The 25,863-nt window shown below is 44.5% G+C and overlaps 1 protein-coding gene across 2 annotated transcripts in view; it reads left to right on the top strand.

Annotated features, from left to right (window-relative positions):
- LOC148039163 (uncharacterized) overlaps positions 1 to 25,863 on the top strand; it is a 96,102-nt gene that overhangs the window by 13,670 nt on the left and 56,569 nt on the right. For both annotated transcript variants that reach the window (XM_087675051.1, XM_087675052.1), the window contains one exon: positions 19,334 to 19,483. In XM_087675051.1, coding sequence (XP_087531177.1) covers positions 19,334 to 19,483 — 150 coding nt within the window. The remainder of the gene's footprint in view (positions 1 to 19,333; positions 19,484 to 25,863) is intronic.

Raw genomic sequence — 25,863 nt, 5'->3', positions numbered from 1 at the left:
GCTCACCATCAAAGGGATTGGACATCAAACTCACCTCCTAGCCATAGAGTCAAATAGGCTCACCCCTGAGCTTAGGATCTAGCAGCACTTTGGGCCACGACCACATCCCAAGGGTTGGCATCCCATACCACTAGCCCATACCATCCCCACACCATCCCCGTGCATGGATGCATTGGCCAATCGGCCAAGAGTGGTGATCACCCAATGAATGTGCTCAATAGGGCCTTGAGTTGTATTTATGGGACTTGACTGCCCTAACCCCAAGGTGCCCTTAGTGCATTTGCACTAAGTCACCTCATGACCATTGTGACTAGTACTAGTAGCACCTATTCGGATGTCCAGGAACATAACACTTTTCCCCTCATGATGAATGATTGCTGTTCTCAGCAATATCCTCAGGAATGAAGTGAGGAAAACGACTCTTAAATGAACGTACCGACTCCCAAGTAGCCTCCACCTCCGAGCGGTTTTTCCACTTGACCAAATACTCAAGATAAATGGTTCGACGAGATCGTTTAGTCCTAAGGTCAAGAACTGATTCGGGTTCGAGTGGAATGTAATGAGCAATATCCTCAAGCCGTGGAACTTTCTCAATCAGAATAATCTACTCACCTTGTCCCAATCATTCTTTCAAACGACACGTGTGGAACACAAGTTGAACCTGAATTTTTGATGGTAAATCTAATCATAGGATGATACACTACTTATCTTCTTGGTAATTTGGAAAGGATTGCAATATCTTGAAGATAATTTATAGCACTTGCCGGTAGTCACATTGAATGGGAGTCCTTTGGGACTTTAAGGTAAACCCACATGCCTTCCTAGAGCTCTTTGGGAATATGATGTTGGTTATCATAAAACATAGCATGATCTTGGGATGTTTTAATGCTTTTCCTTTTAATCGTCAACATCTCCTGCATATTGTGTAGAAATTCGACTATGGACTCATACCAATGAAATGTCCCCTTGGGATTCAACTTGCACACGAGATATGATACAAGCCAAAATCATCATAAAAGGGATTGTACATAAGACTTACCTCCCAGCCATAGAGACTTACCTCCCAGACAAAATCATCATAAAAGGGATTGTACATCATAAAAGGGATTGTACATAAGACTTACCTCCCAGCCATAGAGCCAAACAGGCTCACCCCTGACCCTGGGAGCTAGTTGTTAGAGTCATCACTTGGATAGGTAGGGCCATGCAGGCAGGTGCCACGTGGCTTGCAGTCAGCCAGCTGCCACGTGGCAGCAGTCAGACTGCAGCAGCATTAATTGCAGCTGACCAGATTATTTCTTGCCATTATTTTCAGCCTATAAACAGGCTTTGTATTCAGCAGCCTCAGTCAGTTGTCTTTCACAGATTTCAGGCTGCAGACCACGGAGATTGCTCTCAGGGCTGATAGAGACCGAGATATTCGAGGTGGAGATATATGTAGATATTCTCTCTGCACCCGTATATAATTCTGCATCCTTTACAGCATTCTTCAATGCATATTTTCTGCATTTCATTGTCTCTTTCTCTCTCTGTTTTCTCTCTCTGTTCTCTCTTTGTCTCGGTCATTTGCTTCGGCATTGCTTCACTCTGACATAGTATCAGAGCATTGAAGGACTGACTTGGGTGGACCTATCTGAAGAGGAGATTTCAGCGCGACACAAGGCTGCATTTTCAATGTTCAAGTGCGAGTAGGTGGGCTGCGCATCAGAACAAGACTGAGGTGAGCATGGGCGTGCGAGAAAAGAGAAGATTTGCTGAAGCTACTAGTGTTTTTTTGTTGTCAAAGAAGGAAGAAGGTTGCGTTTTGGGCCTTCAAGTGCAGATTTACCTTTTCATCGCCTCCAACAGATGAAGAAGGAGCGGGATGAGCGAACCATAGCCCTTGCAGGCTGTATTTTCACAATCAGAGGGGGCTGCTCTTTGTGTTTTGTGCAGACATTGTAGGTGAAGATGTCTTCTGAGGTCGAGACAGAGTTTCAGGCAATCATGGACTGGAAGGTGGCCATGTTACTGGCTCTTCCTTCAGATCTAAATCTTGATGGTGAGAACTATGCATCTGGCAGATCATGATGCTTGCCATATTGGAGTCCTATGATTTGGCGGAGCTTGTTACTATAGAGGCTATCAATCGTCCTTTGCGTGACGATTCCTGACTCTCTTCCAGTGAGAAGGTGGAGTTGGCAAAGGCTCAGGCATATTGGGATAAACTCAATGCTTGCATTCGCTCATTTTTATCTCTCATGTACTACAGCTGTTATCTCTAATATAGAGCATTTGATGGTGGCTAGGGAGATATGGTTGGAGTTGGATCAGATGTATAATCGGATGACCGTCATGAAGTGAGTCTCTTTGGAAGTGCAAATGCAGACCATGAGTGTCAACAAGTCATCCTTCATGTAGAAGCATATCAACAAGCTAAGGCAGCTTCAGATGTAGGTTCAAAGCGCAAGAAAGGTGATCACTTTTGAAGACATGGTGATAACTCTCCTTTCTTAGTTACCGCCTCGCTTCAGTGGTTTTTATTCCACCTTGATTACTTTAGGGCGGTCTGAGACTCTTCGGTGGGAAGAGTTGGTTCCTATGGTCTTGGACCAAGAGGAACAACTGAAAGGAACCAATGCTTCGAAATCTAAGGCTTTGGTTGGTCAATCCTTTTAGAAGAAGGGGAAGGACCAAATGAAGGAGGAGGATAAATCTAAGAAGGACAAAGACAAGGAGTCTACTTGTCACATTTGTGGCAAAATAGGTCATTGGAAGAAGAATTGCCCCGACAAGGAGAAGGAGAAATCTTTAAAGGATTCTGGAGCGGTGGCTGCTTCCTCATCAGCTGCTTTCCTCCATTTGGAGGCGGTTGAGGATTTGACCCTGACGGCTTCTGATGCTGCGTCGACGGCCCCATGCACTCGGGAGTGGATTGTTGACATTGGTGCCTCTTGGCACATGACTCCTCCTTCCGTAGGTGTTACTTATTTGCAGCCTTCTCATGGTTAGATTCTCATTGGAGATGGTTTATCTATTCGTATTCAGGAACAAGGCAACATGCATCTTATTCCAGATGGGCGTGGTGGTGCCCACGCATCTGAGGTACTTTATGTGCCGGCTTTGGGGTATCATCTTCTCTTGGTGCACAAGATTTGTGCCCTTGGCCTTTTGGTCTAATTTGATGTGGATTATTTTTGGATTCTTGATCGAGGATCAAGACAGGTTTATTCTTCAGGTTATGAGGAGATTGGAGTCTACAAGTTGCAGTCTTCTTCTGCTGTGACTTCTCTTCTTCTTACCTCTCAAACTTAGTCCGAGCTTTGGCATGCTCGGTTTGGCCACCCCAATTATGATTACCTTCGGAAGGCATCTAAGGATCAGTTTGTTCGAGGTTTGCCAGGTATTGTGGTGAGTTAGCAGCCTTGTGTATCCTATATCCGTGGGAAGCAGACTCGTGATGTTGTTCCCAGCAAGGCTTCAAGGCGGTCTTTAGCACCCTTTTACCGATCTTTGTGGATCGATGAGGACGGAATCCCTTCGAGGAAGCTTGTATTTCATGCTCATTGTAGATGATTATAGTAGGATGACATGGGCCTATTTCTTGAAGTTGAAGACGGAAGATTTTTCCAACTTTAAGGATTGGTTGCTCTTTGAGGAGAACCAATTGGGGCGGAAGTTGAAGACCTTACGATCGGATAAGGGTGGAGATTTGTTTCTAATGAGTTTACTCGGTTTTGTGCAGATTGCGGTATTCACCAAGAGTTTGCCAATACAAATACCCCTCAGGAGAATGGCATCTTGGAGTAGAAGAATTGCAGTGTGATCGAGATGGCCCGTACCATGATGGAGCATTGTCGGACACCTCAGTATCTATGGGCTGAGGTTGTGGCTACTGCAGTTCACATTCTTAATCATTCCCCTACTTCCGTTGTTGTTGGTACGACTCCTTATGAGACGTATTTTGGATCAAAGCCCGATGTTTCTTATTTCAGGGTTTTTGGGTGTGATGCTTATGTTCACATTTTGAAGACACAACGTGACAAATTTGAAGTGGCTTCCAGAAGACAGGCGTTTGTGGGCTATAGCTTGCAATCTCAAGGCTACTGATTGTATGATCCTGTAAAGCGTGATGTCTACATGAGCCGTGATGTTCAGTTCTCAGAGGTTTCAGCCATAGAGGGGGGTGAGGACCACCTTGTACTTGGAGATCCCGGTGATAGCTGGGTCCCAGTGATTGTTCCTCTCGAGCTTGTGTCTCTTGAAGACTCTTCTTTGGATGAGTAGCCTACTTCCCAGCCACCAGATTTATAGATTGGTCCTCCGTTCGGTAGACCTTCTAGAAACTTCAGCAGATGGAGAGTGTCGATCGGCCTTTTCCTCGTTGGGCCCATGACACGCTTCAAGATTTAGGGATCGAGGGGGTCCCTGAGATGTGGCAACTGTAGGATGGACTGCGGAGGTCATGGAGACACCAGGCACATACTTTGGAGCTTGTTTGCTCTAATTATTGTTTGATATCCCGTGTTATGTAAGATAGAGAGCTTATCTTCGTGAAGGAGGCTTTATAGTCTGATCATTGGCGGAAAGCGATGGAAGCCGAGTTGGCGGCTATTAAGCGGAATGGCACTTGGTACCTTGTGCCTTGTCCCTCTCATAAGAAGGTGATTAGTCTCAAATGGGTCTTCAAGACCAAGTACCATAGTGATGGCTCTTTGGACAAGCACAAGGCTCGCCTTGTTGCTAAAGGTTTTGCTCAGCACCTAGGTGTTGATTTCCATGATACTTTTGCCTCTACTGCTCGTATGGAAACTATCTGTGCTCTTCTTGCCTTGGCTGGTCATAGGAGATGGCCCGTCTTTTATTTGGTTTTGAAGTCAGCTTACTTGAACGGTGATTTGAAGGAGCAGATCTATGTAGAGCAGCCTCTTGGCTTTGGTTCCTCAGATGGGAAGGTTTACAGGTTAAAGAAGGCCTTGTATGGCTTGAAGCACACTCCGCGTGCTTGGAACAAGAAGATTGACTCCTTTCTCCAGGTCAAGTTGGGATATTGGCGCTCTAGGGCCTATCTGCAGCTTTATGTGTACACTTTCGAGGGTGGTCGTGTATTGTTTGTTTTGTATGTTGATGACTTGATTGTTACAGGTGACCATGCCCCAAAGATCAAAGAGACGCAGAAAACTTTACATCAGAAGTTCAAGATGACGGATTTAGGACTTCTCCATTTCTTTTTGCACCACAAGATTTTTCAGACTTAGAGGGGGATTTTCATCTCTCAGCAGAGATATGTACAAGAGCTCTTGGTGACTTTTGAGATGGAGGATTGTTGGTCCATTTCTACTCCTATGGATCTGAATTGGAAGGCCACTTTGCACTCAGATTCTCCTTTGGCGGATGCTACCCGCTACCGTTAGCTGATTGGATCATTGATTTGACTCCTCAACACATGGGTTGATCTATGTTTTGCTGTAGGTCTCTTGGTTGGGTTCATGAATGCAACTCAGCAAGTGCATTGGCAGGATGCTCAGAGGATACTACGGTTTCTAAGGGGAACCCCCGACCTAGGGATTTCCTATTGAGCAGGTACAGGTAATTTCGATCTTGTTCTTGCAGGTTGGAGTGATTTGGATTGGGTTGGCGCAAATAATTATCGATAAATATCACAAAGTACTTCACGCCATGTAATGATTGACAGGGCATGGGAATGCATATATTGGAATGCAGAAGAGCTAGAGGCTTACCCATGCGCATAGAGCTAGACTTTTTATTATCGTTAGGTATCTGCTTGCTATAAAGACAATGATTACATGAATCAAAATGTGAGTAATCAAGAGGTGGAAGATATTGCAAGCGAGTAAGTACTTTTATTCCTTTCAAAGACGTGCCCAAGATGATGATGCCATAAAGATGCAGGTTGTAAATCGGTCATAGCCAATACATGGTCAATAAACCTAGAGACAAACAAAGGATAGAGGTCACCAACCTTGGCACCTCCAGCAAAAACAAGGCGACTATAGGTAATTTTTCATGTAGAATCACCAAAAGAGACATGATATCATGCATCATCCAAATGTCCAACAGAGAGTAAGCTTTTGGTCAAAGTTGGTACATGATGTAACATTATGAAAAACAAAAGAGCTACTTGAAGTTGTTGCAGTCTAACATCCCCAATGCCAGTGATATCCAATGCAGTGTCATTTCCGAGTCTCGTAGAACTTGTAATACTGTGATAGGTATAAAATCAATTCCGATCTAGGGTAACATGAAAAGAAGCCCCCAAATCAAGCAACCAACATTGAGAGTAAGTAGATGAAGCATCGGTCAAGTGAGTAGTATCAAGAGACAAAGCAGCTCAGATATAGTCATCATTAGTCTCAAGCTACACTACATTTCTCTCTTCAATTGTCATGCTGGACTTACTAGGGACAATGCTACGATCATTAGACTTTACATATATTGCAGTTTTTCTTTGCCTTTCTCATTGCGCATTTTATGGCATTGCGGCCTGATATGACCCTACCGCCTAAAATAGTGATATGTTAAAGAGAACTTACATTCGCGGGACTTACTACGATATTACCCATGAGATTAAGACTTACCCTTGCTAGGTTAGGAGTTTCTACCATGGTTATTATTGCCATTACCACCATTTTTGGCTCTAACAGTCAATGCATGAGAAGTGGAGGTTGCATCAATGTTCTTGTTTATCTCTTCTATCTGTAGAGCAGTCTTGACATCATTATATTTAAAGCCACCCTTGGGGGGATGAGCACTTATAGCAGTACAAAAGGTGTCCCATGAAAGCAAGAATAAAGACGATATATTATCTTCAAACTGAATGCTTTGCGATACAAGTTGGCTGAAAATGGAATGAAACTCATTTAAATGAGTAGATGTAGCCATACCCTCCTTCATGCAAAGGTCCACAAGCTTTTTCAACCAATACAATTGAGATGTAGGACTTTGCTTGTTATAAAGATTATAAATCTTTTTCAATAATGCATAAGCACCACCCTTAGTGTCAATGACATTAGATACACTTGCTTTGACATTGACAAGATAATAGTGGACTTGTATAGCTCATCACGTTTTGCCCAATCCTCTACATCATAAAGCTTAGGCTTGATGCCCTCTAACTTTAATGGTTTGACCTACCTTTTTTGCACCAAGACTTGCCATATCTGTGCCTTTCTATCATGAGGACATGTATTTTTGAAACCTCACTTAACATGTGGATTAATTTTTAATTACATGGTTAACTAAATGGTGCACATGTGAGGTGTAATTGGGGTTAGAGTAAATTTATGAGTCCCGGATCCGAGGAAATCACGGGATATCAAAGGAAAAAGTTGCTATAAGTTATGCCGCACAGGTACTTGGTGGTATCTGGTGCTAGTTGTTGGCCTAGGTCATTCATTTGGCCATAAGTGTCAGTTGGCGACACTAGAGATGTGGCGTTTAATGGTATCTAATGCCAATCTGATGGCCAAAGATGGCGCAGAGACACTTGGGAATGGAAGATGCCTAGCCAATTTAATGTTTGGAGTCACATTTGCAGCAATTTGTGATCAATTCTCAGATCAACAAGTGATTAATTTATGATCAGATTATGCTCAGTTTTCAATGGTTTATATCTAGTTCCATGGACAATAGTATATGTTATGATGCCATTGATGTTTTAGCCATGGTTTATACTTGGTTATGCTATGCTATGGTTTGGTTTTGCCAGATGAGTTGAGCTCATGAAAAATGGACATGTCACATGATAATTTGGCAATGTTTTTGAGATTCTTTATGAGTCTTCTATTATGTTGGCTCGTAATTTTCAGCATATGTTGGGCATATGGAATGGTTGAACAACAATGCGTAGTGTTGTGTTGACTATGATGCCGTATAGAAAATTCCAGTGTAGTACTTTGCTCTTGATGTGTTTGGCAGTGCAATCGAGGACGATTGCAAGGATTTCAAGGGGGAGGGTTGTCATGAGGACACGTATTTTTGAAACCTCACTTAACATGTGGATTAATTTTTAATCATATGGTTAAGTAAATGTTGCATATGTGAGGTATAATTGGGGTTAAAGTAAATTTATGAGCTTGAGACCCAAGAAATTATGGGATGTCAAAGGTAAAAGTTGCTATAAGTTATGCCGCACAGGTACTTGGTAGTATCTGGTGCCAGTTATTGGCCTAGGTCATTCATTTGGCCATAAGTGTTAGTTGGTGACACTAGAGATGTGGTGTTTAATGGTACCTAACACCAATCTGATGGTCAAAGATGATGCAAAGATACTCGGGAATGGAAGATGCCTAGCCAATTAAATTTTTGGTGAGTCAGATTATTTTTCAAGACATCGAAATAATTATTAGATTAATTTTTAGTATTTAAAGACTGAAAATTAATATTTAACTATAGATAATACTGGAAAAACCATTTGGAAAGGTTGCCACTTGTTAAAAATGTCCATGCAAGACTGAAAAACGTCTTTAGAGGCTGGAGAGAGGCATTTTAAGTGTATACAGCTTGCAAGAGAGAGAAAGGAGATGCTGTTGGTCTGATTTGCAGCCATTGGAGGACCTTCTGAGGCAGCCAGGGGCATGAGAAGACCAATGAAGAGCAGGTGACAGCATCTACAGGCTGTTGAGACAAGGTAGCAACAGTAAATGACTGATTTTCTTCAGTTCTTTGCATCTACGAGCTGTTGTGGCAGGGCAACAATTGCATGTGACTGATTTTCAGTCATTCTTCGCGACAAAACTCTGAATTTTTTCTCTCTACAGCTTTCTCTCTCATCTCCCAGTCATTTCACAGCCTTGCTCCAAAGATCTCAGCATTTGGACCCTTGGAGACTGAGAAATTGCAAATTTCTCTGTTGTAAACCCTAATTTATTGCAGAAACTAGCACCAGCCTTGGGAAGCGTGCCAGAAATTGGAAGCTCCAAGACTTGGATTCAACAAGACTGAAGGTGAATTTCAGCTAAATTCAAGTGGAGGACTAGCCAGCCATTGAATTTGGGGCATTTCCATCGTTTATGAAGTGGGTGAAGGCCAATTAAGTGCCTGAATCAAGGGGCAAAATAGATTGAAGACTTGCTGGTCACTTTGGACAGCAAGGGAGTCTGGATTACGAAGGGGATTGGGAGAATCCCATTGTAAATCAACTTCTTCTTCAATAAAGCTAAAGAAATACCGAAAGGGGTGCTAATTTTGGGGCCAATCAGGTGTGTATTGTCCAAGATCATTAGGTAAATTTGTATTTTGAGATTTGCATTAATTGTTTTCTGCTGTAATTAAGTTGTAATCACGGATTTACCACCCATCCACGGAAGGAAGGCTGGTTACACTTCCGATATTGGAAGTTGTTGCCATCAAGCTTTTCAATATTGAAAATAACATTATTGGATGATGAATTTGCCATAATGATTGCAAATGACAAGAGTACGAGCTGTTGTAAATTCAGCAAAACAGGCCCAAAACTGATCCAAAAGTGCGGGCAAAAGAGCAAGAACAAATGAGGGTGTAGGTGTTAGAGTAGGACATTCCCCGGATAGGTAGCAGGTATAACAGGTTTCCCAAAAGCAGCAATTGGTGTAGAGATGCCACATGGCAACTGCCACATGTTAGGTGATAGAAGCTTGTAGGTCAGACAACTGGTCGGCTAGTTTGCTGACTAGTTGGGTGCATTTAGTGCAGCTGACCGATATTTTCTCACTGGCCTATTTTTTGGCCTCGGTTTTTGCAATCTTCCTTAGTTGTGCTCCCAGTTTTTAGGCTACAGAGCGTGGAGACTACCCTTAGGGCTGATGGAAAGTGAGATCTTCGAGATGGAGACATACACAAATTTCTCTCTACACCTGTGTATATTTCTGCATCCTTATATAGCATTCTTCACTGTAGATTTTCTACATTTCACACACACACACACACACACACACACTCTCTCTCTCTCTCTCTCTCTCTCTCTCTCTCTCTCCTCTCTCTGTTCACTCTTTGTCTTGGCCATTCACGTGCTCATTGCTTCACTTTGACATGGCATCAGAGCATTGAAGGATTAGGGTGGACCCATCTAAAGAGGAGATTTTAGCGCGACACAAGGTTACGCTTTTAGAGTTCTAGGGTGTGTAGGAGGACTACACATTAGAACAAGACTGAGACGAGCGTGGGCGTGCGAGAAAGGAGAAGATTTACTGAAGCCGTTGTTGGTTTTTGCTGTTAGAGAAGGAAGAATGCTGCATATTGGGTCTTCAAGTGCAGATTTAACATTTTCATTGCCTCCGATAGGTGAAAAAGGAGCGGGACGAGCGGTCCAAAGCTCTACCAGGCTGTATTCTCACAATCAGAGGGGGGTTGCTTTTTGTGTTTTGTGCATGCATTGTAGGTGAAGATGTCTTTTAAGGCCGAGACAGAGTTTCAGGTGATTATAGACCGGAAGATGCCCGCTGTCTTACCAACTCTTCCATTAGATCAAAAGCTTGATTGCATGAATTACTGTATCTGACTGGTCATGATGCTTGCCATTTTGGAGTCCTATGATTTAAGCGGAGCTTGTTACAGAGGCTATTCATCGTCCTTCTTTGCAACATGAGTCTAGACTCTCTTCCAGTGATAAGGTGGAGTTGGCCAAGGCTCAGGCACTTTGGGATAAACTCACTGCTTGCATCTACTCCTTTCTATTCCTCTCATGTACTACAATTGTTATCTCTCATTTGAACATTTGACGGTTGTTCAAGAGATATTGTTGGAGCTTGATTAGATGTACAATCATATGACCGTCATGAAGCAAGTTTCTTTGGAAGTGCAGATGAGGACCGTGAGTATCCACAAGTCATCTTCCATGCGGGAGCATATTAACAAGCTAAGGTAGCTTCAGATGCAGGTACAAAACATAGGGAATGTGATTACTTTTGAAGACATGGCGATAACTCTTCTTTCACAGTTAGGTAGCTTCAGATGCAGGTTTCCCAGGCAGTGATTGGTGCAGGAGTGCCACGTGGTAGTTGCCACGTGTTAGGTGACAGTAGCTTGCAAGTCAAACAACTGGTTGGCTAGTTTGTTGAACAGTCGGTTGCATTTAATGCAACCGACCTGGTATTTTTGGCATTTTCTTGCTGGCCTATTTATTGACCTCGGTTTTTGCAGTATTCCTCAGTTGTGCTCCCTATTTTCAGGTTGAAAACCACGGAGATTGCCCTCTGGGCTAACAGAGATTTGAGATCTTCGAGGTGGAGGCATATGCAGACATTCTCTTTGCACCCGTGCATATTTTTGCATCCTTATACAACATTCTTCACTACAGATTTTTTGCGTTTCACTCTCTTTGTCTCTCTCTTCTCTCTTTGTTCATTCTTGGTCTTGGTCATTCGCTTCCTCATTGCTTTACTCTGACAATAGCTGTCTACCAACTACAATCAAAAGAGTGCCAAAATAGTTAGCTCTCCAAAAGAATATTGAAAACTATAATGACAGCAACGCTGAAATAAAGACAACAATATATGTCAATCCAACTATGGGCAAATAGCCAAGAAAGCAAGCTCCCATTGCTAGGGATATCTAGGTATAGAAATAGGAATTGGCCAGAATGGCCCCCCAACACGTTGAAACACTGTCCTCGTTGCAAATTCGTCGCAAATTGGATCCCGGTTCGACGAAACATTTTTCGTCCTGTTCCTGATAGGAAACGCACTAGGGAACATTCATTGTTGTGTAGACAGGGAACACCATGTGGCAGTCCACTTACCTTGAAGCTTGGTCAGCTCCCGCTCTTGCCTCCTGCTGATTTCGTGCTTGGTGTTTGACCCCTTCTGCATGGTCTTGCTCTCTCTGCAGATTCTGTCAACTCCCATCCTGCAAGTCTCATCAACTGCCATCAGCTCCTGTGAGTCGTCACTCTCATTTGTTGCTCTCATCCCGTCTGCTTCCGTTTGTAGCACCATCACCTCCTCTTCTCTCTTTCTTCTTCTTCAACTTTTAACTTCCCTCTTTTTCCACTTCTCTTCTCTTCTTCCTTTTCCCTTCGCTCTTCTAAGTTCTCCCTCTCTCTTCTCCCTTCTCTTGAGTCTCTTTGCAACGGCTAGCCCTTTAGGCCTTTCTTCAGCCATTTTTATTTCAGTTTTCAGCTTGAAATGGCTTCATCTTCCCGCCTCACTCGTTGTGCCAATGGTTAAGGAAGGAGGTCTGATGATTGGTCATGGTGGAAAGAAGTAAATGTTGATCGCCTATTGAGCGGTGAAGGATCTTGACCATGGGCTTGCAAGCTTTGCCCCTACAAATGAACTAATGGAGTAAACAAGGTCATTTGTTGAACCAAGCATTTCTATTTCAAAAATTTAATGATTTTAATTTTTCAAAGTTACTTAGATATATGAATATGGAGTACCAATTGCCGCTTGTTTTGTCTTATGTATAATTAGGTTTAAGCTCATCTCCTACATGAGCCAAATTCAGAGGTGCAGTTTTGTCTTAATGTGACCTTGGAGAAGCAAAGGGAGCTTTGTGATTGTGTAGCAAGTCAAGATGCTTATCTTGTGTCTAGACCATGACATGTTGTAGTTAACCTTGCAACTTTTGTCACACCACTCCCATCATATATATCTAGAGCAAGATCAGAGTATGAAAGTGCTATCTCTACACCTACTGCAGGCATTGCATTGGCTATGCCATTAGCAATGCCACATGTTGCACGTAGACAGAGGACACTTTTGATGCTAGTTGGGATTCTAATAAGGAAGAGGTGGATACATTAGTGGCACGTTTTTTCTATCATGACCGCATTTAGTTTCGTGCAACTAGATTAGAGTATTGTTAATTGATGTACAAGAAGATTGGCAATTATTGCCCTTCCAATGTACCTCCATCATCAGAGATCTTACGCACCACTTTGCTCAATAAGGAGAAACACCTTGTTGAGCAAGCAACAGTGACTAGAAAGAGCTTGTGGGCTAAAAATCGAGTTTTATTGATTGTTGATGGTTGGAGTGATACACAGGCGATCCATTCATATCATGGTTGCTTATTCTCATGGGGAGATGCATTTCATATCTTCACATGATGCATTAGGATATAGGAAAGTCATCAGATGTACTTGTAGCAAAGTGGTTTATAGGTATTGAGCTTATTGGTCCAGAGCATGTTGTGGGATTTGTTGTAGATGGAGAGCTTGTAAATTGGGCAGCGGGTGCTATCATCCAGGGATATTACCTGCATATCATAGTTTCATATTGTATAGCTCATTGCTTGAATAACCTACTAAAGGATATTGATAATCCGTTATGGATTGCACCTATCATAGAGCAAGGAGCTCAAATGGTTAGCTTTGTTTTGAATCACTAGTTTCTTCACCATCAATTCTCTTTGCGTTTGAAGAAGATGCTTTTAAAATACTTTGATACTAGGTTTACCTTTAACTTATTGATGCAAGAGAATGGAATGGTGCCTTGAGGTAGTTATTTCTTAGTGATGAGTTCATCTCATCAACATTGGCAAATACTCCTATAAGTATCTTATGCTTGAAGAAAGCAAATAACTCAGCTTTTTGGGACGATATCAAGTAGGTAGATGTATCGGCAAGATATATGAGGCTATGGATAGACTGAATGAAAAGTTGCAAGAGTTGGCACCAGATGATGAGGCATATGAGGGGATACACCATTTAGTTGTGACGAGGTGGAACTCCTATAGCTCATCCATGCACATAGTTGCATTTGTTGTGAATCTTGAGTTCAAGGGCAAGGGTCAAGAGAATGACACTAAGGTTATGGATGTATGGAGACTTATATTGTCTCATCTAGTGTCTAATCATGGTACTAGACAAAAGATTAGAGACAAGCTTTCATGCTATAGGATCTTTCGGGGTTCTTTTGTTTGTGAAGATGCATAGGAGGATTGTTGCAAGATTGGGGCAGCTTTGTGGTGGGAGCACTATGGTTTGGATGATCTGGAGTTACAATAGCTAGCTATCCATATTTTGAGTCAGTCAGGTAGCTCCTCTTGTTTGGAGCAATTGTGGATTACATATGTTCACATTGCTTCAAAGAAGAGAAACTATCTTGGTGTGAAGAGGACAAACGATCCGGTATTTGTTAGTGCTAATTTTAGGATGTTATGTAATAGTATGATAGCAAAGCCCGATCCATTCACAAAGTAGGAGATGCAACAAGAAGAGAAGACACATACTGATGTTGAGGGAGATGCAATAGTTCATGGTACACATGATGATGAGGTTGGCACTTCGAGCAGCTAGAGCAACCTCAGATCATGATGATCTTTGATTTAGTTTGCTTATCATGAGTGTCATGATGCATGTATATGATCATTGATGACAGTGTGACATTTGGGCCATTGTGCCATGCTAACATCATATTTGTACTTATAGTCTTGTAGTTGCCCTTCGGGCTATTTTGGCATACCGCATTTTGCTTCAGTCTAGAGATTAGACTTCATATTTGTAGTCTTTTTTGGCAATGGGCATGTTCTTGCAGCATAGACTTTAAATTTTAGTTTATTGTTCATTTTATGGCATATGTATTATGGGTTTTATAATTGACTAACTTGACTCTTGAGCCTTGTAAGTTGTAATTCAATTTCTAATAACTAGTTTTAGAATGACGCATGATATCTTTAAAGTTAAAATGATTTGTCCTTGTGGATTATATACCTTGGCTTTAATACTCCACATGGATTATGAGTGAAATATTAATTTCTTTTCATGAATTTTAATTTTTAAAATGCCATTTCTGTTCCTTGGGTTTTGGTGTCCCCGTCCATGTCCCTATTCTTGTTCCCTGTTTCATGTTTCTATGTATCAAGGTAGTAATTGAGATACAGAGGATGCAACTAGTGGTGATTGAGTATATATCACTGGTACCACAGGCTGTCATGAACTCAAAAGTGTTAGTAAACCAAACATCCCATAAGCATGTACATCATGCATATAGAAGATCTCAAGATCAACTGTAGAGATTTGCCAAATGCACAATTGGTCGAGTAAAGAGCAATGACATGCAGTACATAACCAATATGCATGTATACATCACTGACAAATTGCTGATAGAGGTAAGTGATGGTGTCCAAAGCATACGAAATCAAATCAGCCCACAAGTGGAGGTAACTGTGTCCAATAGCATACAAAAGAGCGTATACATGAACCAAGAGTCCCACTGACTCTTAATCAAGCTCTACCAAGTAAGTATAAGTGTCTCCCATTGGAAGCGAATCTGGAATGCAAAGTGACCAAGCAAAGTTCAAAACATATACATCAAAGCATCTGGAAAGACCAAGTGCATCACAAATACATTTGGGAGTATAAGTGTCTAATCAAGCTTCAATACACATAAGTGAATAAGCACGGAAGCAAGTAGCAAGTGCCCAAATACATTCAATGTAGTTCAAGCTAAGTCTCAAATATCACCATAGATATGTCCGAGTACATACATTAGTGGCAAGCATCCACATAAGCATATGACATACTTGAGAAGTATATAAGCTTCAACACATAGAGCTTTTCCAGTTAACTGTTTGCTGCCCAAATAGTGTACATCGGTGAATACCCTGTCCAAACTGAGCTAATGCAAGCTCAAATGTATCCCAAAAGCACCTCAAGACATCCACAAATGATCCAATATCAATACATGAGCATATGGGCATTAGTATAAGCATAAATGAGCTCCCAACACTCCAATAAAACTGTCCCAGACCTGTATACAGCAGGTCTGCTGTATATAACAGCAATAACAGAGATTGAAGAACTCCAAAATGATGCTTAAGTGCAAGCGCCAATGCTGGGAAGCAATCCAAAGTGTTTCTCGAGTGCTGGAGAGGAGCAGGGAGTGTTTGATGGTGGCTGCTGATCAGAGAAGGCGGCTGCGCAAACAGTGTGTTTGCTGCTGCCCTCAATGCTGATGCCTATGCCTTGAATAAGGCACTTGGAGAGCTCCAACATGAACCTTGGGAAGCCCCTGAGGTAGGCGTTAAGAGGCTGAAAGCAAGCTGGAAGGGTGAAGCTCAAAGCATACCTTGAAGGGCTGAGGCAGTGGCTGCCATAGAAACAATGAATGAAACTTTGTCACGCATTGAAGCAATGCTTGGTGAAGCTCCTAGAGTCCAAGCTCTGATACCAATTGAAAGGTAGAGCTTGAGTGGAAGCACACAAGCAGAAGCAAGAGCTATGGTATAGAGAGAGAGAGAGAGAGGGAGAGAGAGAGAGAGAGAGAGAGAGGCAAACATGAGCTCAGACCAAGATTTAACCGAATGGCACGTTTGGGCTTGACTTCAGCTGCAGATGCCACCCTTGCCAGTTGTAATGTCTTGATATCGTTTCGTACAGCCAGAAGGCTTTTCAGAATCCCTCGTGGATACCGTGATTTATGGGAACAACTTTTGTTAGTGCTCCAGAGCAGGCAACCCTTTCCTGCCCTTGCTTTGGATTGTCCTTGGCAGGACTAGGACCTTGCAGGTCGGTTGAATTTGGAAAAGGTCTCGGCTAACCAGGTGTATCATCTTCTGATTAAAGATCATCAATGGCTGGTTACTAAAGCTAATACTATATGGGGATTGTGGAAATCTCAGTCATGATGGAAGGCAACTGTGATGGAGGGCTGGTTGAACAAGACGCCTTTCAAATGCAAGGTCTTTCTTTGGAGGGTGATGATTGGTGGTCTTCCTCTTGCTTCAGCCTTTTCCAAGCGTCGAATCTCTAACGGCAATTGTTTCTTTTGCACCACTACTGTGGAATCGGCCCGTCATTGATTATTTCTTGCCCTCTCGCTAAGAATATCTGGTCACTCTTGTTAGTGGTTTGGCGAGCTGTGGTTGGTTTCTCGCTGAGCCCTTTTGATTGGGTTTTTGTACGGCCAAAATACCCCACACCGGCACAGTTACATATGAAGATCTTGTTTCACTTTCTTAGATACTGGGGATGCTGGTACAATTGGACCACTCGGAATGCCTTTCTTTTTGATTCGGCCTCTAATGTTCCGGGACATGTTGCGAGGCTTAAAGGTCTCTTGCATTGGCAGATAGATCTCACTCCGACTTACTCCCTCGGGAGGACTTACTTCCCTGGCATATGGCAATTTCCTCTGTGTCTTTGCCATGACTTTTGTAACTCTTTCGTTGTTTAGTACTGAGACTTTACACACAATGGCTTAGAGCCATCGTGTATCTTGTAATCATGTAAACTTGTACCTTTTTTCGTAATTAATACAATTACCTTTTACGAAAAAAAAAGAGACTCTATATGGGAACTCTAATAGTTACAATGTGTGACCGGCCTTCACTTATTCAATAGTCATTGAAAGAATAAAGAATGAAGTGACAGTGATGGGTGCCCACCATTGATGTGTACAGGTGTGCAGGTACAATGTACAGTGAGTAAATGTGGTTGGCTAGGCACAGGCACCACCTTTATCCCCAAAGGATTTCGCCCTAGCTTGTTGATGCCATTATCATCTAAACAGGTCATTTTTGTGTTTTCATCACTTTTCTTCATTAGCCTTTTCTTCTGATTGGTGCTTACAGCACTCGGAATTTATCTCCGATGGACGACACACGTTGACACCTCCCTTTGCATGCTTCCAAGAGAGCCATTGGATGTTGGATATCTCTCCCCTTGAGCATCTTGTACACTCTTTGCTTCATTTGCAGCATTCATTCATTCACTTTTGTGAGTGCACAACGGAAGAGAAATATGAACACAGAGAGGAAATAGGAAGAGAGGAGAAATCTGCACTGAATCTGAAATGAATGCTGAATACAATGGGCAGACTGATCAGTCCTTGCACTCAGCCCAAAGCATTAGTGAGGGCACCGGATCAGGGTGAAGATGATGACAGCATTGGAGACAGAGACAGAGATGAATGTTGGAGTGTGCAACCTGCAAAGAAAAGACAAGATGACTTGCCCACCAAGTGTAGCTGCTATAAATAGCGGCAGGTCAGCTAAACTGTCCGACATGCCAAATATGGCAGAGAAAATAGCAGTTGGCCTGCTAAATATGGCTGACCAGCCAAACTGGCTGGTGAAAATGCTGATGTGGCAAAATCAGGCAGTGCAGCCCCTGGCAAAGCTGGATAAATGGCTGCTCAACTGTCTTGCCCTGTCAAAGCCTTGCTTGATTTCACATTTTAAAGACTGAAAAGACAAGGAAGAATCACACTTGACAGGATTTTAGAAAAGAATGGAAAGAATTAATGAAAAGGCAAGGAAGAATCACACTTGACAGGATTATAGAAAAGAATGGAAAGAATTAATGAAGAAAAACACACTGTCAAGCTCTTGCAATGGGAACTTTGAGTCTTTTCGGTACTATGCTTTATTTTCTAGAACATTGATCCAATCAATAATATGTTCAATCTTGAGCCTTAGGGAGCATATTAGTGACTGTCTGTTCTTTGTGGTTTCATTACATTATGGAGGACTTAGAGAAATGTAAGGAACAATAATAGTGACTGCCCATTGATTACATTTTCAGTGGATTACTGATGACGAATTTGAGAATCCTAACATATTATGCTTGGTAATAGTCCGTCATTTATGGCTATCTTGGATCTTTGAGGACTTTGGGAAACTTATCCTCTTGATTTCAGCTTTTCAGATTTTGACTGGTTAGAGTCACGGTTATGGCAGTCATTTTATTATGGTTAGTGAAATTACAGATTGGTAATGTTGAGGAAGCATGCTGCTCTAAGGCTATTCTCCTAATACTGGGACCAGTCATTCTTCTCTCAGAAAGACGACTGCCAGATAGGTATTGTTCAGAAAGCATGCTGCTCTGAAATTAATTTCATGATACTAGGACCAATCTCCGGTAGTATGTGGGTGAAATTCATAGGAAGCAGCCATCCTCAAATTTCCAAGTAGTTTGGGAATTTTATGAGTTTTTTTGCTTGAGATGAGCACATGCATGCTGTACTTTATCTGGCTTTCCTGCAAGTAATGCTGTTTATCTGCTGCTGCACCAATCTAGATAGCTTGTATTGTGTTTATGTTTATGTGTTTCAAGGATTCAGCTTTGCACGTGATACTCTCAAATAGCTGATGGTTTAAGCATAATTGATGTGACATATTGTGCAATTGTTTATATCTTTATACAGCACATGCTGTGTCTTAATATACATGTAGTTCTGTTTATCTGCTGGTGCACCAATCTAAATAGCTTGTATTGTGTTTATCTAGATTGGTGCACCAGCAGATAAACAGAACTACATGTATATTAACATAAACACGATTCAGCTTTGCATGTAACACTGTCCACAAGTAGCTGCTAGTTTAAGCATGATTGATGTGACATATCATGCAATCGTTTATCTTTATGCAGCACAAGCTGTGTCTATAATAATATATATTCTTTGTAGTGCAGGCTCAAGAAGAGTTATTCAAGGAGTTTCATGGTAAAGCAAGTGGACGCATACATATTTGGTTGGGCTTGAGACAGATTCTCAATTCAACAGATGACTTAATGTTAAGAACCAAACAACTAGCTGATAGATATGGTACAGGCATTCACATGGTGAGAGTGTTATGATTGATGATTGTCTTGTTTTGTTGACACTTAAGACAACCCAAAGTGTGTATGGTGTGACAATTGTAAAAGCTGTTAGAGTGTGTAATATTCTTTCTACTGCTATTGCATAATGTAAAATCATTGATACCTTCAACAGGGAAAGAAGAGACTGCTTTCAATAAAAGGAGGACTGATATTTCATTCTGGTTGCAGAAGGAGCCTATAGAGTGTAAGAGAATACTATGCATTAAAGTTTCACAGATATAGGTGCTTGTTAGAGCAAGAGTCAGTTTTTTTGTGATCAATGCCAGCATAGGAAGTGGAGAAGTAGAGCTATTGAGGTGTAATGATAGCCTTATTAAGGGTTACTAGAATTCGCTACCTGCAAAATAGCTAGGACAAGGAGCCTATAGGTTGTAAGTCTGTACTATACATTGAAAGTCGTACAGGTATATGTGCTTGTTACAGCAAGAGCTGTCAGTTTTTTGCGATCAATGCCAGCATAGATACTGAAGTGGTAGAGCCATCAAGGGTGTAATGATAGCCTTATGAAGAAAGGGTTTACTTTTTTTGCAAGTAAAATGTGGCTGATTATATTACTCAAAAAGACTAATTACAACGGAATGCTCATGCTCGACAGACTAGCTGGAGCTGGTGCAAGGTCATAAATACATCATGTGTACAAGTCTCTCAAGGTGGTTTGGGGGGGATGGGGGCAAGAAGCCATTTGGGGGGGGGGGGTATCGCCATCTGGGACTGCCTGCGTGCATCATGAAGAACAGGTCCTGTCCTCCCCAAGTGCACATGAAGTGAAGACGGAGCTCTCGACGAACTCGAGACTCGCCCTGCACCTGATCCCATCGGCCGTGGAGGGAGTGGATGATGGAGGTCCAGAGCTCTGCCTAAGTTGCCTGTAGTGAAAGTCTCTCCCTGCCAAAGACCTTTTGACACCGCGCCTTTCAGATGTGCCATCCAGTAAGACTCCCTACAATCTCCCATATCTCAAAGTGGTCTGTTGTGGGCTCCAGTATTTGGCGGATGGGTAGAGCCTCCAAGCCGACCACTGCGCATGACTTGGCCTCAATGATGAAGATCGTGTCTTGCATCCTAGCCTCATACAAAAGGTGACGGCCCTGGCTGACTGCTTGCTAGCAGAAAGCTCCCCATGAGATACATCCAAGGTTGGGTGCTAGACGGCGGAGAATGCGGCATGCTCCTCTCCACATGAGCTGCGCCGCCTCACATGACCAAAGGTAGTGCTTTGGAGTTTCCAGAAACTGTTGTGTGCATAGTTTAGAACCTCCATCCTTCTGCATTTGGGCTAACAAACTCTCCACCGCTAGGCCTCCATGTGCCAACAGCCATAAGAAATACGATACCCTTCTCAGCCTCTAGGTGTCCCATAGGTGGCGCCAGAAAGTCCGCTGGAAAGCATCCGTGATGCTGTGCTCTGCCCAGTATATGCTACGCGAAGGGGCCCAATCCATGTCCTCCTGCATCAGTACGCGTCTGTCAGTCCTGGCTGTGTACTCCAGAACCTCGGTGGCTTCTTGGTGACCACAGTGGCCGGCCATAGCCACTCTTTAGGGTCCCACTCTAGCTCATTAAGTGGCCTGCTCTCCCATGTCCAAAGGCGCCACTCTCAAAACTCCTCCCAAAATACACGAGGATCCAGATGCCGTGTCTTCCCTTGAAGGCCAACCACCCGAATCCTCCTCCATGGAAGGACAACTATCCCCTCATCTTGCTGCTCTCTATAAAGGACCAGATGCTCGGTCTCCTGCACGGTGAAGAAAGTCCCATGTGGGGCGCTGCCCACTCTACTTGCCATCTGTAGGGGGATACCTATTGGTGAAAATGTAATGGCCCATACCTCACCAGGCTCTACTAGCTCTCGTATTGGGGGATCGAGCCACTCTTAAGGTATTGCTGCGTCAATATCCCTTCTCCTCAACTCAACTCCTCTCTGATAACCTGATGCCTGCTGCAACACCTCCTGGTCCACCATCCTGTACACTTGCTATGTCCTGATGGTACGAGCAAGGCCGGTCTCCCAACCAGCCCACTGGATGTGGGGTGCTTGCCAATCTATATTCCATCCCGATCTCTAACCTGGGGGTTCCAGATCACCGACTGGCGGTCTATCTCCTCCTGGCAACTTGGGCGGCTCTGAATTAGAGCCTTACAGAGGCCCTCCCACACATGAAGTAGGCTGCGGAGGAGGGAGGATTTGGGGGGCATGATTTGGGCCGTCGTGAAGATCCATCTCAAGGACGGCCTCCAGTCACTTCCAAGCCTTGGTCTACACTCCTAGAGACCCTCCTGCAATAGGACCTTCCAGGTTTGCCCTCCTGGTGTGAGACCGCGAACTATTAGCTTGCCCAAAAGGGCTAGACTTTGATACTCTGGGTCTATGATCCCAAGCTCTTCCTCTGACCATTGATGCTGGATGATGGTCACCCATGCCACCCTGGCCCGAGAGTCCCTAGAGCCATTTGACCCGGCCTAGCGAAAATTCTGCACTAGTCGCAAAGCTGAACTACACAGAACAAGGAAAAGCACCAACACGAGGCGATGTACCAAGCCGTTGCTAGGAGCACCTGGTTAATCACCAGGGCTCAAACCGCTAGGGAAAGGCGAGCAGTATTCCAGTAGGTTAGCTTCCACCGAATAGAATCGAGGACTGGAAGAAATTGTTGGGCAGGAGTGATGTTGAGTCCCACTTGGAACCCTAGGTAATAGACGGTTTGTTGCCCTCTGCGCACCCATCTGGATCCCAAGTGGACGGCCCACTCCGTGCTAGAGTACGGGTTTGTACGGAAACCAACTGACTTTCGCTAGTTAATTTTCGCTCCCGTTGCAGTGCAAAACACCTCGAGAGCTAGTCTCACTCTCTCTAGCATCAGCTCATTGTCCTCTATGTAGAGTGCTGTATCATCTGCATACTCTGAGTCTAACAGCTTCATCTCCTCTCTCACCGGAAGTTGGAGGCCACGTAACCCGCTCAAATGTGACCTGAGGAAGTGAGACATCGCCTCTGTAAAGAGTAGGAACAGATACGGGGCCAGAGGGCAGCCTTGTCGGAATGATCTCTCCAGCTGAAACTCCTCCCCCCACATGCCACCTATGAGAACCCTGTTGGTAGCCAATTTGTAAAGTGCAAAGACTCCATGGATCCATGCCGGGGGGAAGCCGACCTCACTATGGTGCCCTCTAAGAAGTCCTAATCAACCTTGTCATAGGCTTTCTCGAAGTCCAGGAGTAGTACCGCCAATCCCTGACGACTGTGTTGGGCCCACTTTGTCTCCTCAAATAAGGTGAAGACATTGCCTAGGATGCTCCTATCTTGGATAAAGCCTGTCTGTGTATCATGAATGATGTCTAGAAGCACATGGCGGAGTCGCCTACCAATCGTCTTGGCCAGTGCCTTATAGGCCATTGACAATAGGGTGATCGGTCTCCACTGGGATAGCTCCAACCGGTTTTCCCCTTTTTGGGAAGGAGATTGATAAGACTTGTTGATAGACTCCTTGGCATTCCTCTGGGCTGAAAATCTCCTAGAAGGTCAACAGTAGGGGGTCCTTCACCACCTCCCAGTAGGTAGTGAAGAAGGCCTTAGAAAGGCCATCCTCTCCTGGGCATTTTTGCGTGTCCTGTGCATGGAAAGCCTCCTCTAGTTCATTCTCTGTGAAGGGGTCTAGGAGGGATTGTCCCATCTCCTTTGTGCATGACGAGGGACGAGATGCAATCCCAGACATGCTGTATACATTGCTGTCCTCTGGTTGAGGCTCTCTCTTGTTGGAAAAGGTGTTTGTAGTAGTCATTGACAATCTCCATCACCTCATTTGGGCTAGAACGAATCCTCCCATACTGAACCTGAAGGCTGCATATCTGCTCTCCTGAGGTGCGAGGTTGATGCACCTTGAAAAACTCCCTGCACATTGTGCCCCCCTTCCGTGCCCAAAAGGTTGTTCAGGTGTGGAAGGAAAACTTCGAGTGCTTGTCCTCTAGGCTGCAAGGGCTGCTCGTGCGCGCACCTTCTGTGCGTGGAGAATGGGATCCCTTGGTGCCTCCTGTAATAGTCTCTACATGGCTGCTAGGTCCTATCGGAGTGCTCTCTTCTCCTCCCAGCTTTGTTGCCTGGCTTGTAGGGCTGCCTCTTGGTAGATACTGCTCGACTCGGCTAGGATCTTTGCAGCCTCCTCTACAATCCGGTCCCTCCTACCCCTCTTCCTAGTCCAGAGTTGTTCAATTTGTCTCTTTAGCTCCTCCCTCCTGTAGATCAAGTCAGGGATCTGGCAGGATCGTGTGTCTAGGGCAGAGGCTAGGGCCTCACATAAAACCTGTCCAGCCGCTCAAGCAAAACTCCGCCTAGCCGACTGTATCCCCAAGAGAAGTCCGATGACCTCTCCCTCCTGTGGAAAGCTAGGTCTCTCCAAGCATCACGTGCTCCTACTGCTAGTAGGAAGACCTCCCATGCCTCTTGCTCCTCCCCAGCCATGCCTTGGTAGTTTTTGCCTTTGCCTTGTTGGTCCTCTATGGCCTCTAAGTTGTTGAAGTCTCCTCCTACAATCCAAGAGTCTACCTCTGGGAGTCTTGCTGCGATCTCTACCCAGAACTTGCTATGTGCCCTAAGCTCAGTAGGGGCATAGCTCTTGAGGACTCCAAGACACGAGTCCCCAATATTCAATCTGATCCATAGAACCCTCCCTACCACAATTCTCCTGTGGTCCCGTACAGAGGCGGTGAGGCTTGGGCCAATAGAGGTGCATATGTCTCCACTCTTGTTGTGGGTACCAACGGCGTGCTCCCAGTAAGTGTGTGAACTGCCTGGGAGTACCTTCCCTACCCGATGGGCCTAGGCGGGAGTGAGCTTGTGTTCCTTCAAAAAGTAAGATGTTGATCCGTCCGGTGAGGGTAGTCTGTAACTTCTGCCGAACAATCAACTTCGTGGAATCACGTGCCCCACTGTAGTGGAGGCTGTTCACATTCCAGGATGCAAGATGTAAACTCGTAGGGAAACCTATGACTGACCGAACAGGCATATGCTCGGTGTGGAAGCTACTGATGAAGAAGAAGAGCTATGGGGCATGCGGATACGCTTTGCTGCAAGCGTGGATGGTGAATTCCATTCCCCCATGGTGGCCCTTGGACCATGGGGATGATAGATGCACCTGGTGATACCACCAGGGCATCTATTAGCCAAGCTGAGAGGCGTGACTTTGTACACTGGTAGAAACGGGCCGCCTGTGCCACGGGCCACTCAATCACATCCATTGGAGCTCTCCATTGCGGAGGGGCTCGGAAGATAATGCTCAGATGTAGGACCTCGGCCCCAGCCCACCAGTTAATGTCCATCATGCAACCTGGCCATTGCTGGGAAAAGAGTGCTAGTCCTCCTCCTCCCATCCATTAGGAGATGCGGTTTGCCACCTGACTTTTCATCTCCTCTATCTGTGTCATCGTGGAGTCTCCTGTATGAGAGGTCTGAAGGAAAAAAGCATAGTTTGGTCCATCTGGTGGTGCTAGTAGATGGACCTTGCTGCTCCTTAACTTGCATACCACAAAGATTTCCACCTCCAGAGGTAGTGGGAACTCTCCGCGCTCTGCAACTCTCAGGTAGGACCACGGACCATTGTGAAAGAACTCCTGTGGTAACAACGCTTGTCTCGGGAAAGTGTGATGGGTGGCATGGAAAGATGAGCTGGTGGCTGTGTGGGGGGAGGGGGGTGAGGCTGCTAGTGAGTGGAGGATGTCGGCGTATGGGGCTCCTTACCTCCTGTGGGGAGGGGGGGGATGGGAGTCACTTGTACTGGGTGGGGATCAGGGGGATTGATCGGCGGAGGAGATGGTGGGGAGGGGAAGGATCGAGGGATGGTGGGGTGGTCGGAGGCACAAGGCGGGTGTGAGGGGGGCCGGTGGCTTTGGAGGTGGGGGGTTGTGGGCTAGGGTCAGGGGGGGAATTGTGGGAAGGAGGGGGGGTGGGTGGGTGTGGGGGATGTGGGCCCTCGGGTGAGGTGGCCTGTGACGCTTCTGTGGGAGGTGGATGTGGTGGCTTGTGGTCTTTTCAGGTGGGATGAGGAGGGGAGGGTCATGTGGTGCTCTACAGGGGGGGCTATGCTTACCCTCCTGCTCCTTGCTGTCGTGGCTGTGTTTGAGGGGTTGACTGCGGCCCCCCGCTGTCTCCCTCTCTGTTGTCTCTGGACCTGTGTAAAGCCGTTAGCGTCCACCTATGGGCCTATCGGCAAAGCCGCCTTGGCTCTGAAGCGCGTGCAATCTGTTGCATGATGCCCAAAGTCATGGCAATGCAGGCACTGCCCTGGCTGCCTTGTCACAATAACCTGCTACCTGAAAGAGTGTCCGTCTGCCTCAATCTCTAGAAACTA

This window comes from Lygodium microphyllum, chromosome 3 (assembly GCF_053477565.2).
Source record: "Lygodium microphyllum isolate KBCC chromosome 3, Lygodium_microphyllum_v1.1.10, whole genome shotgun sequence".
NCBI lineage: Eukaryota > Viridiplantae > Streptophyta > Polypodiopsida > Schizaeales > Lygodiaceae > Lygodium > Lygodium microphyllum.
This window is presented reverse-complemented; position numbering and strand designations above follow the sequence as displayed.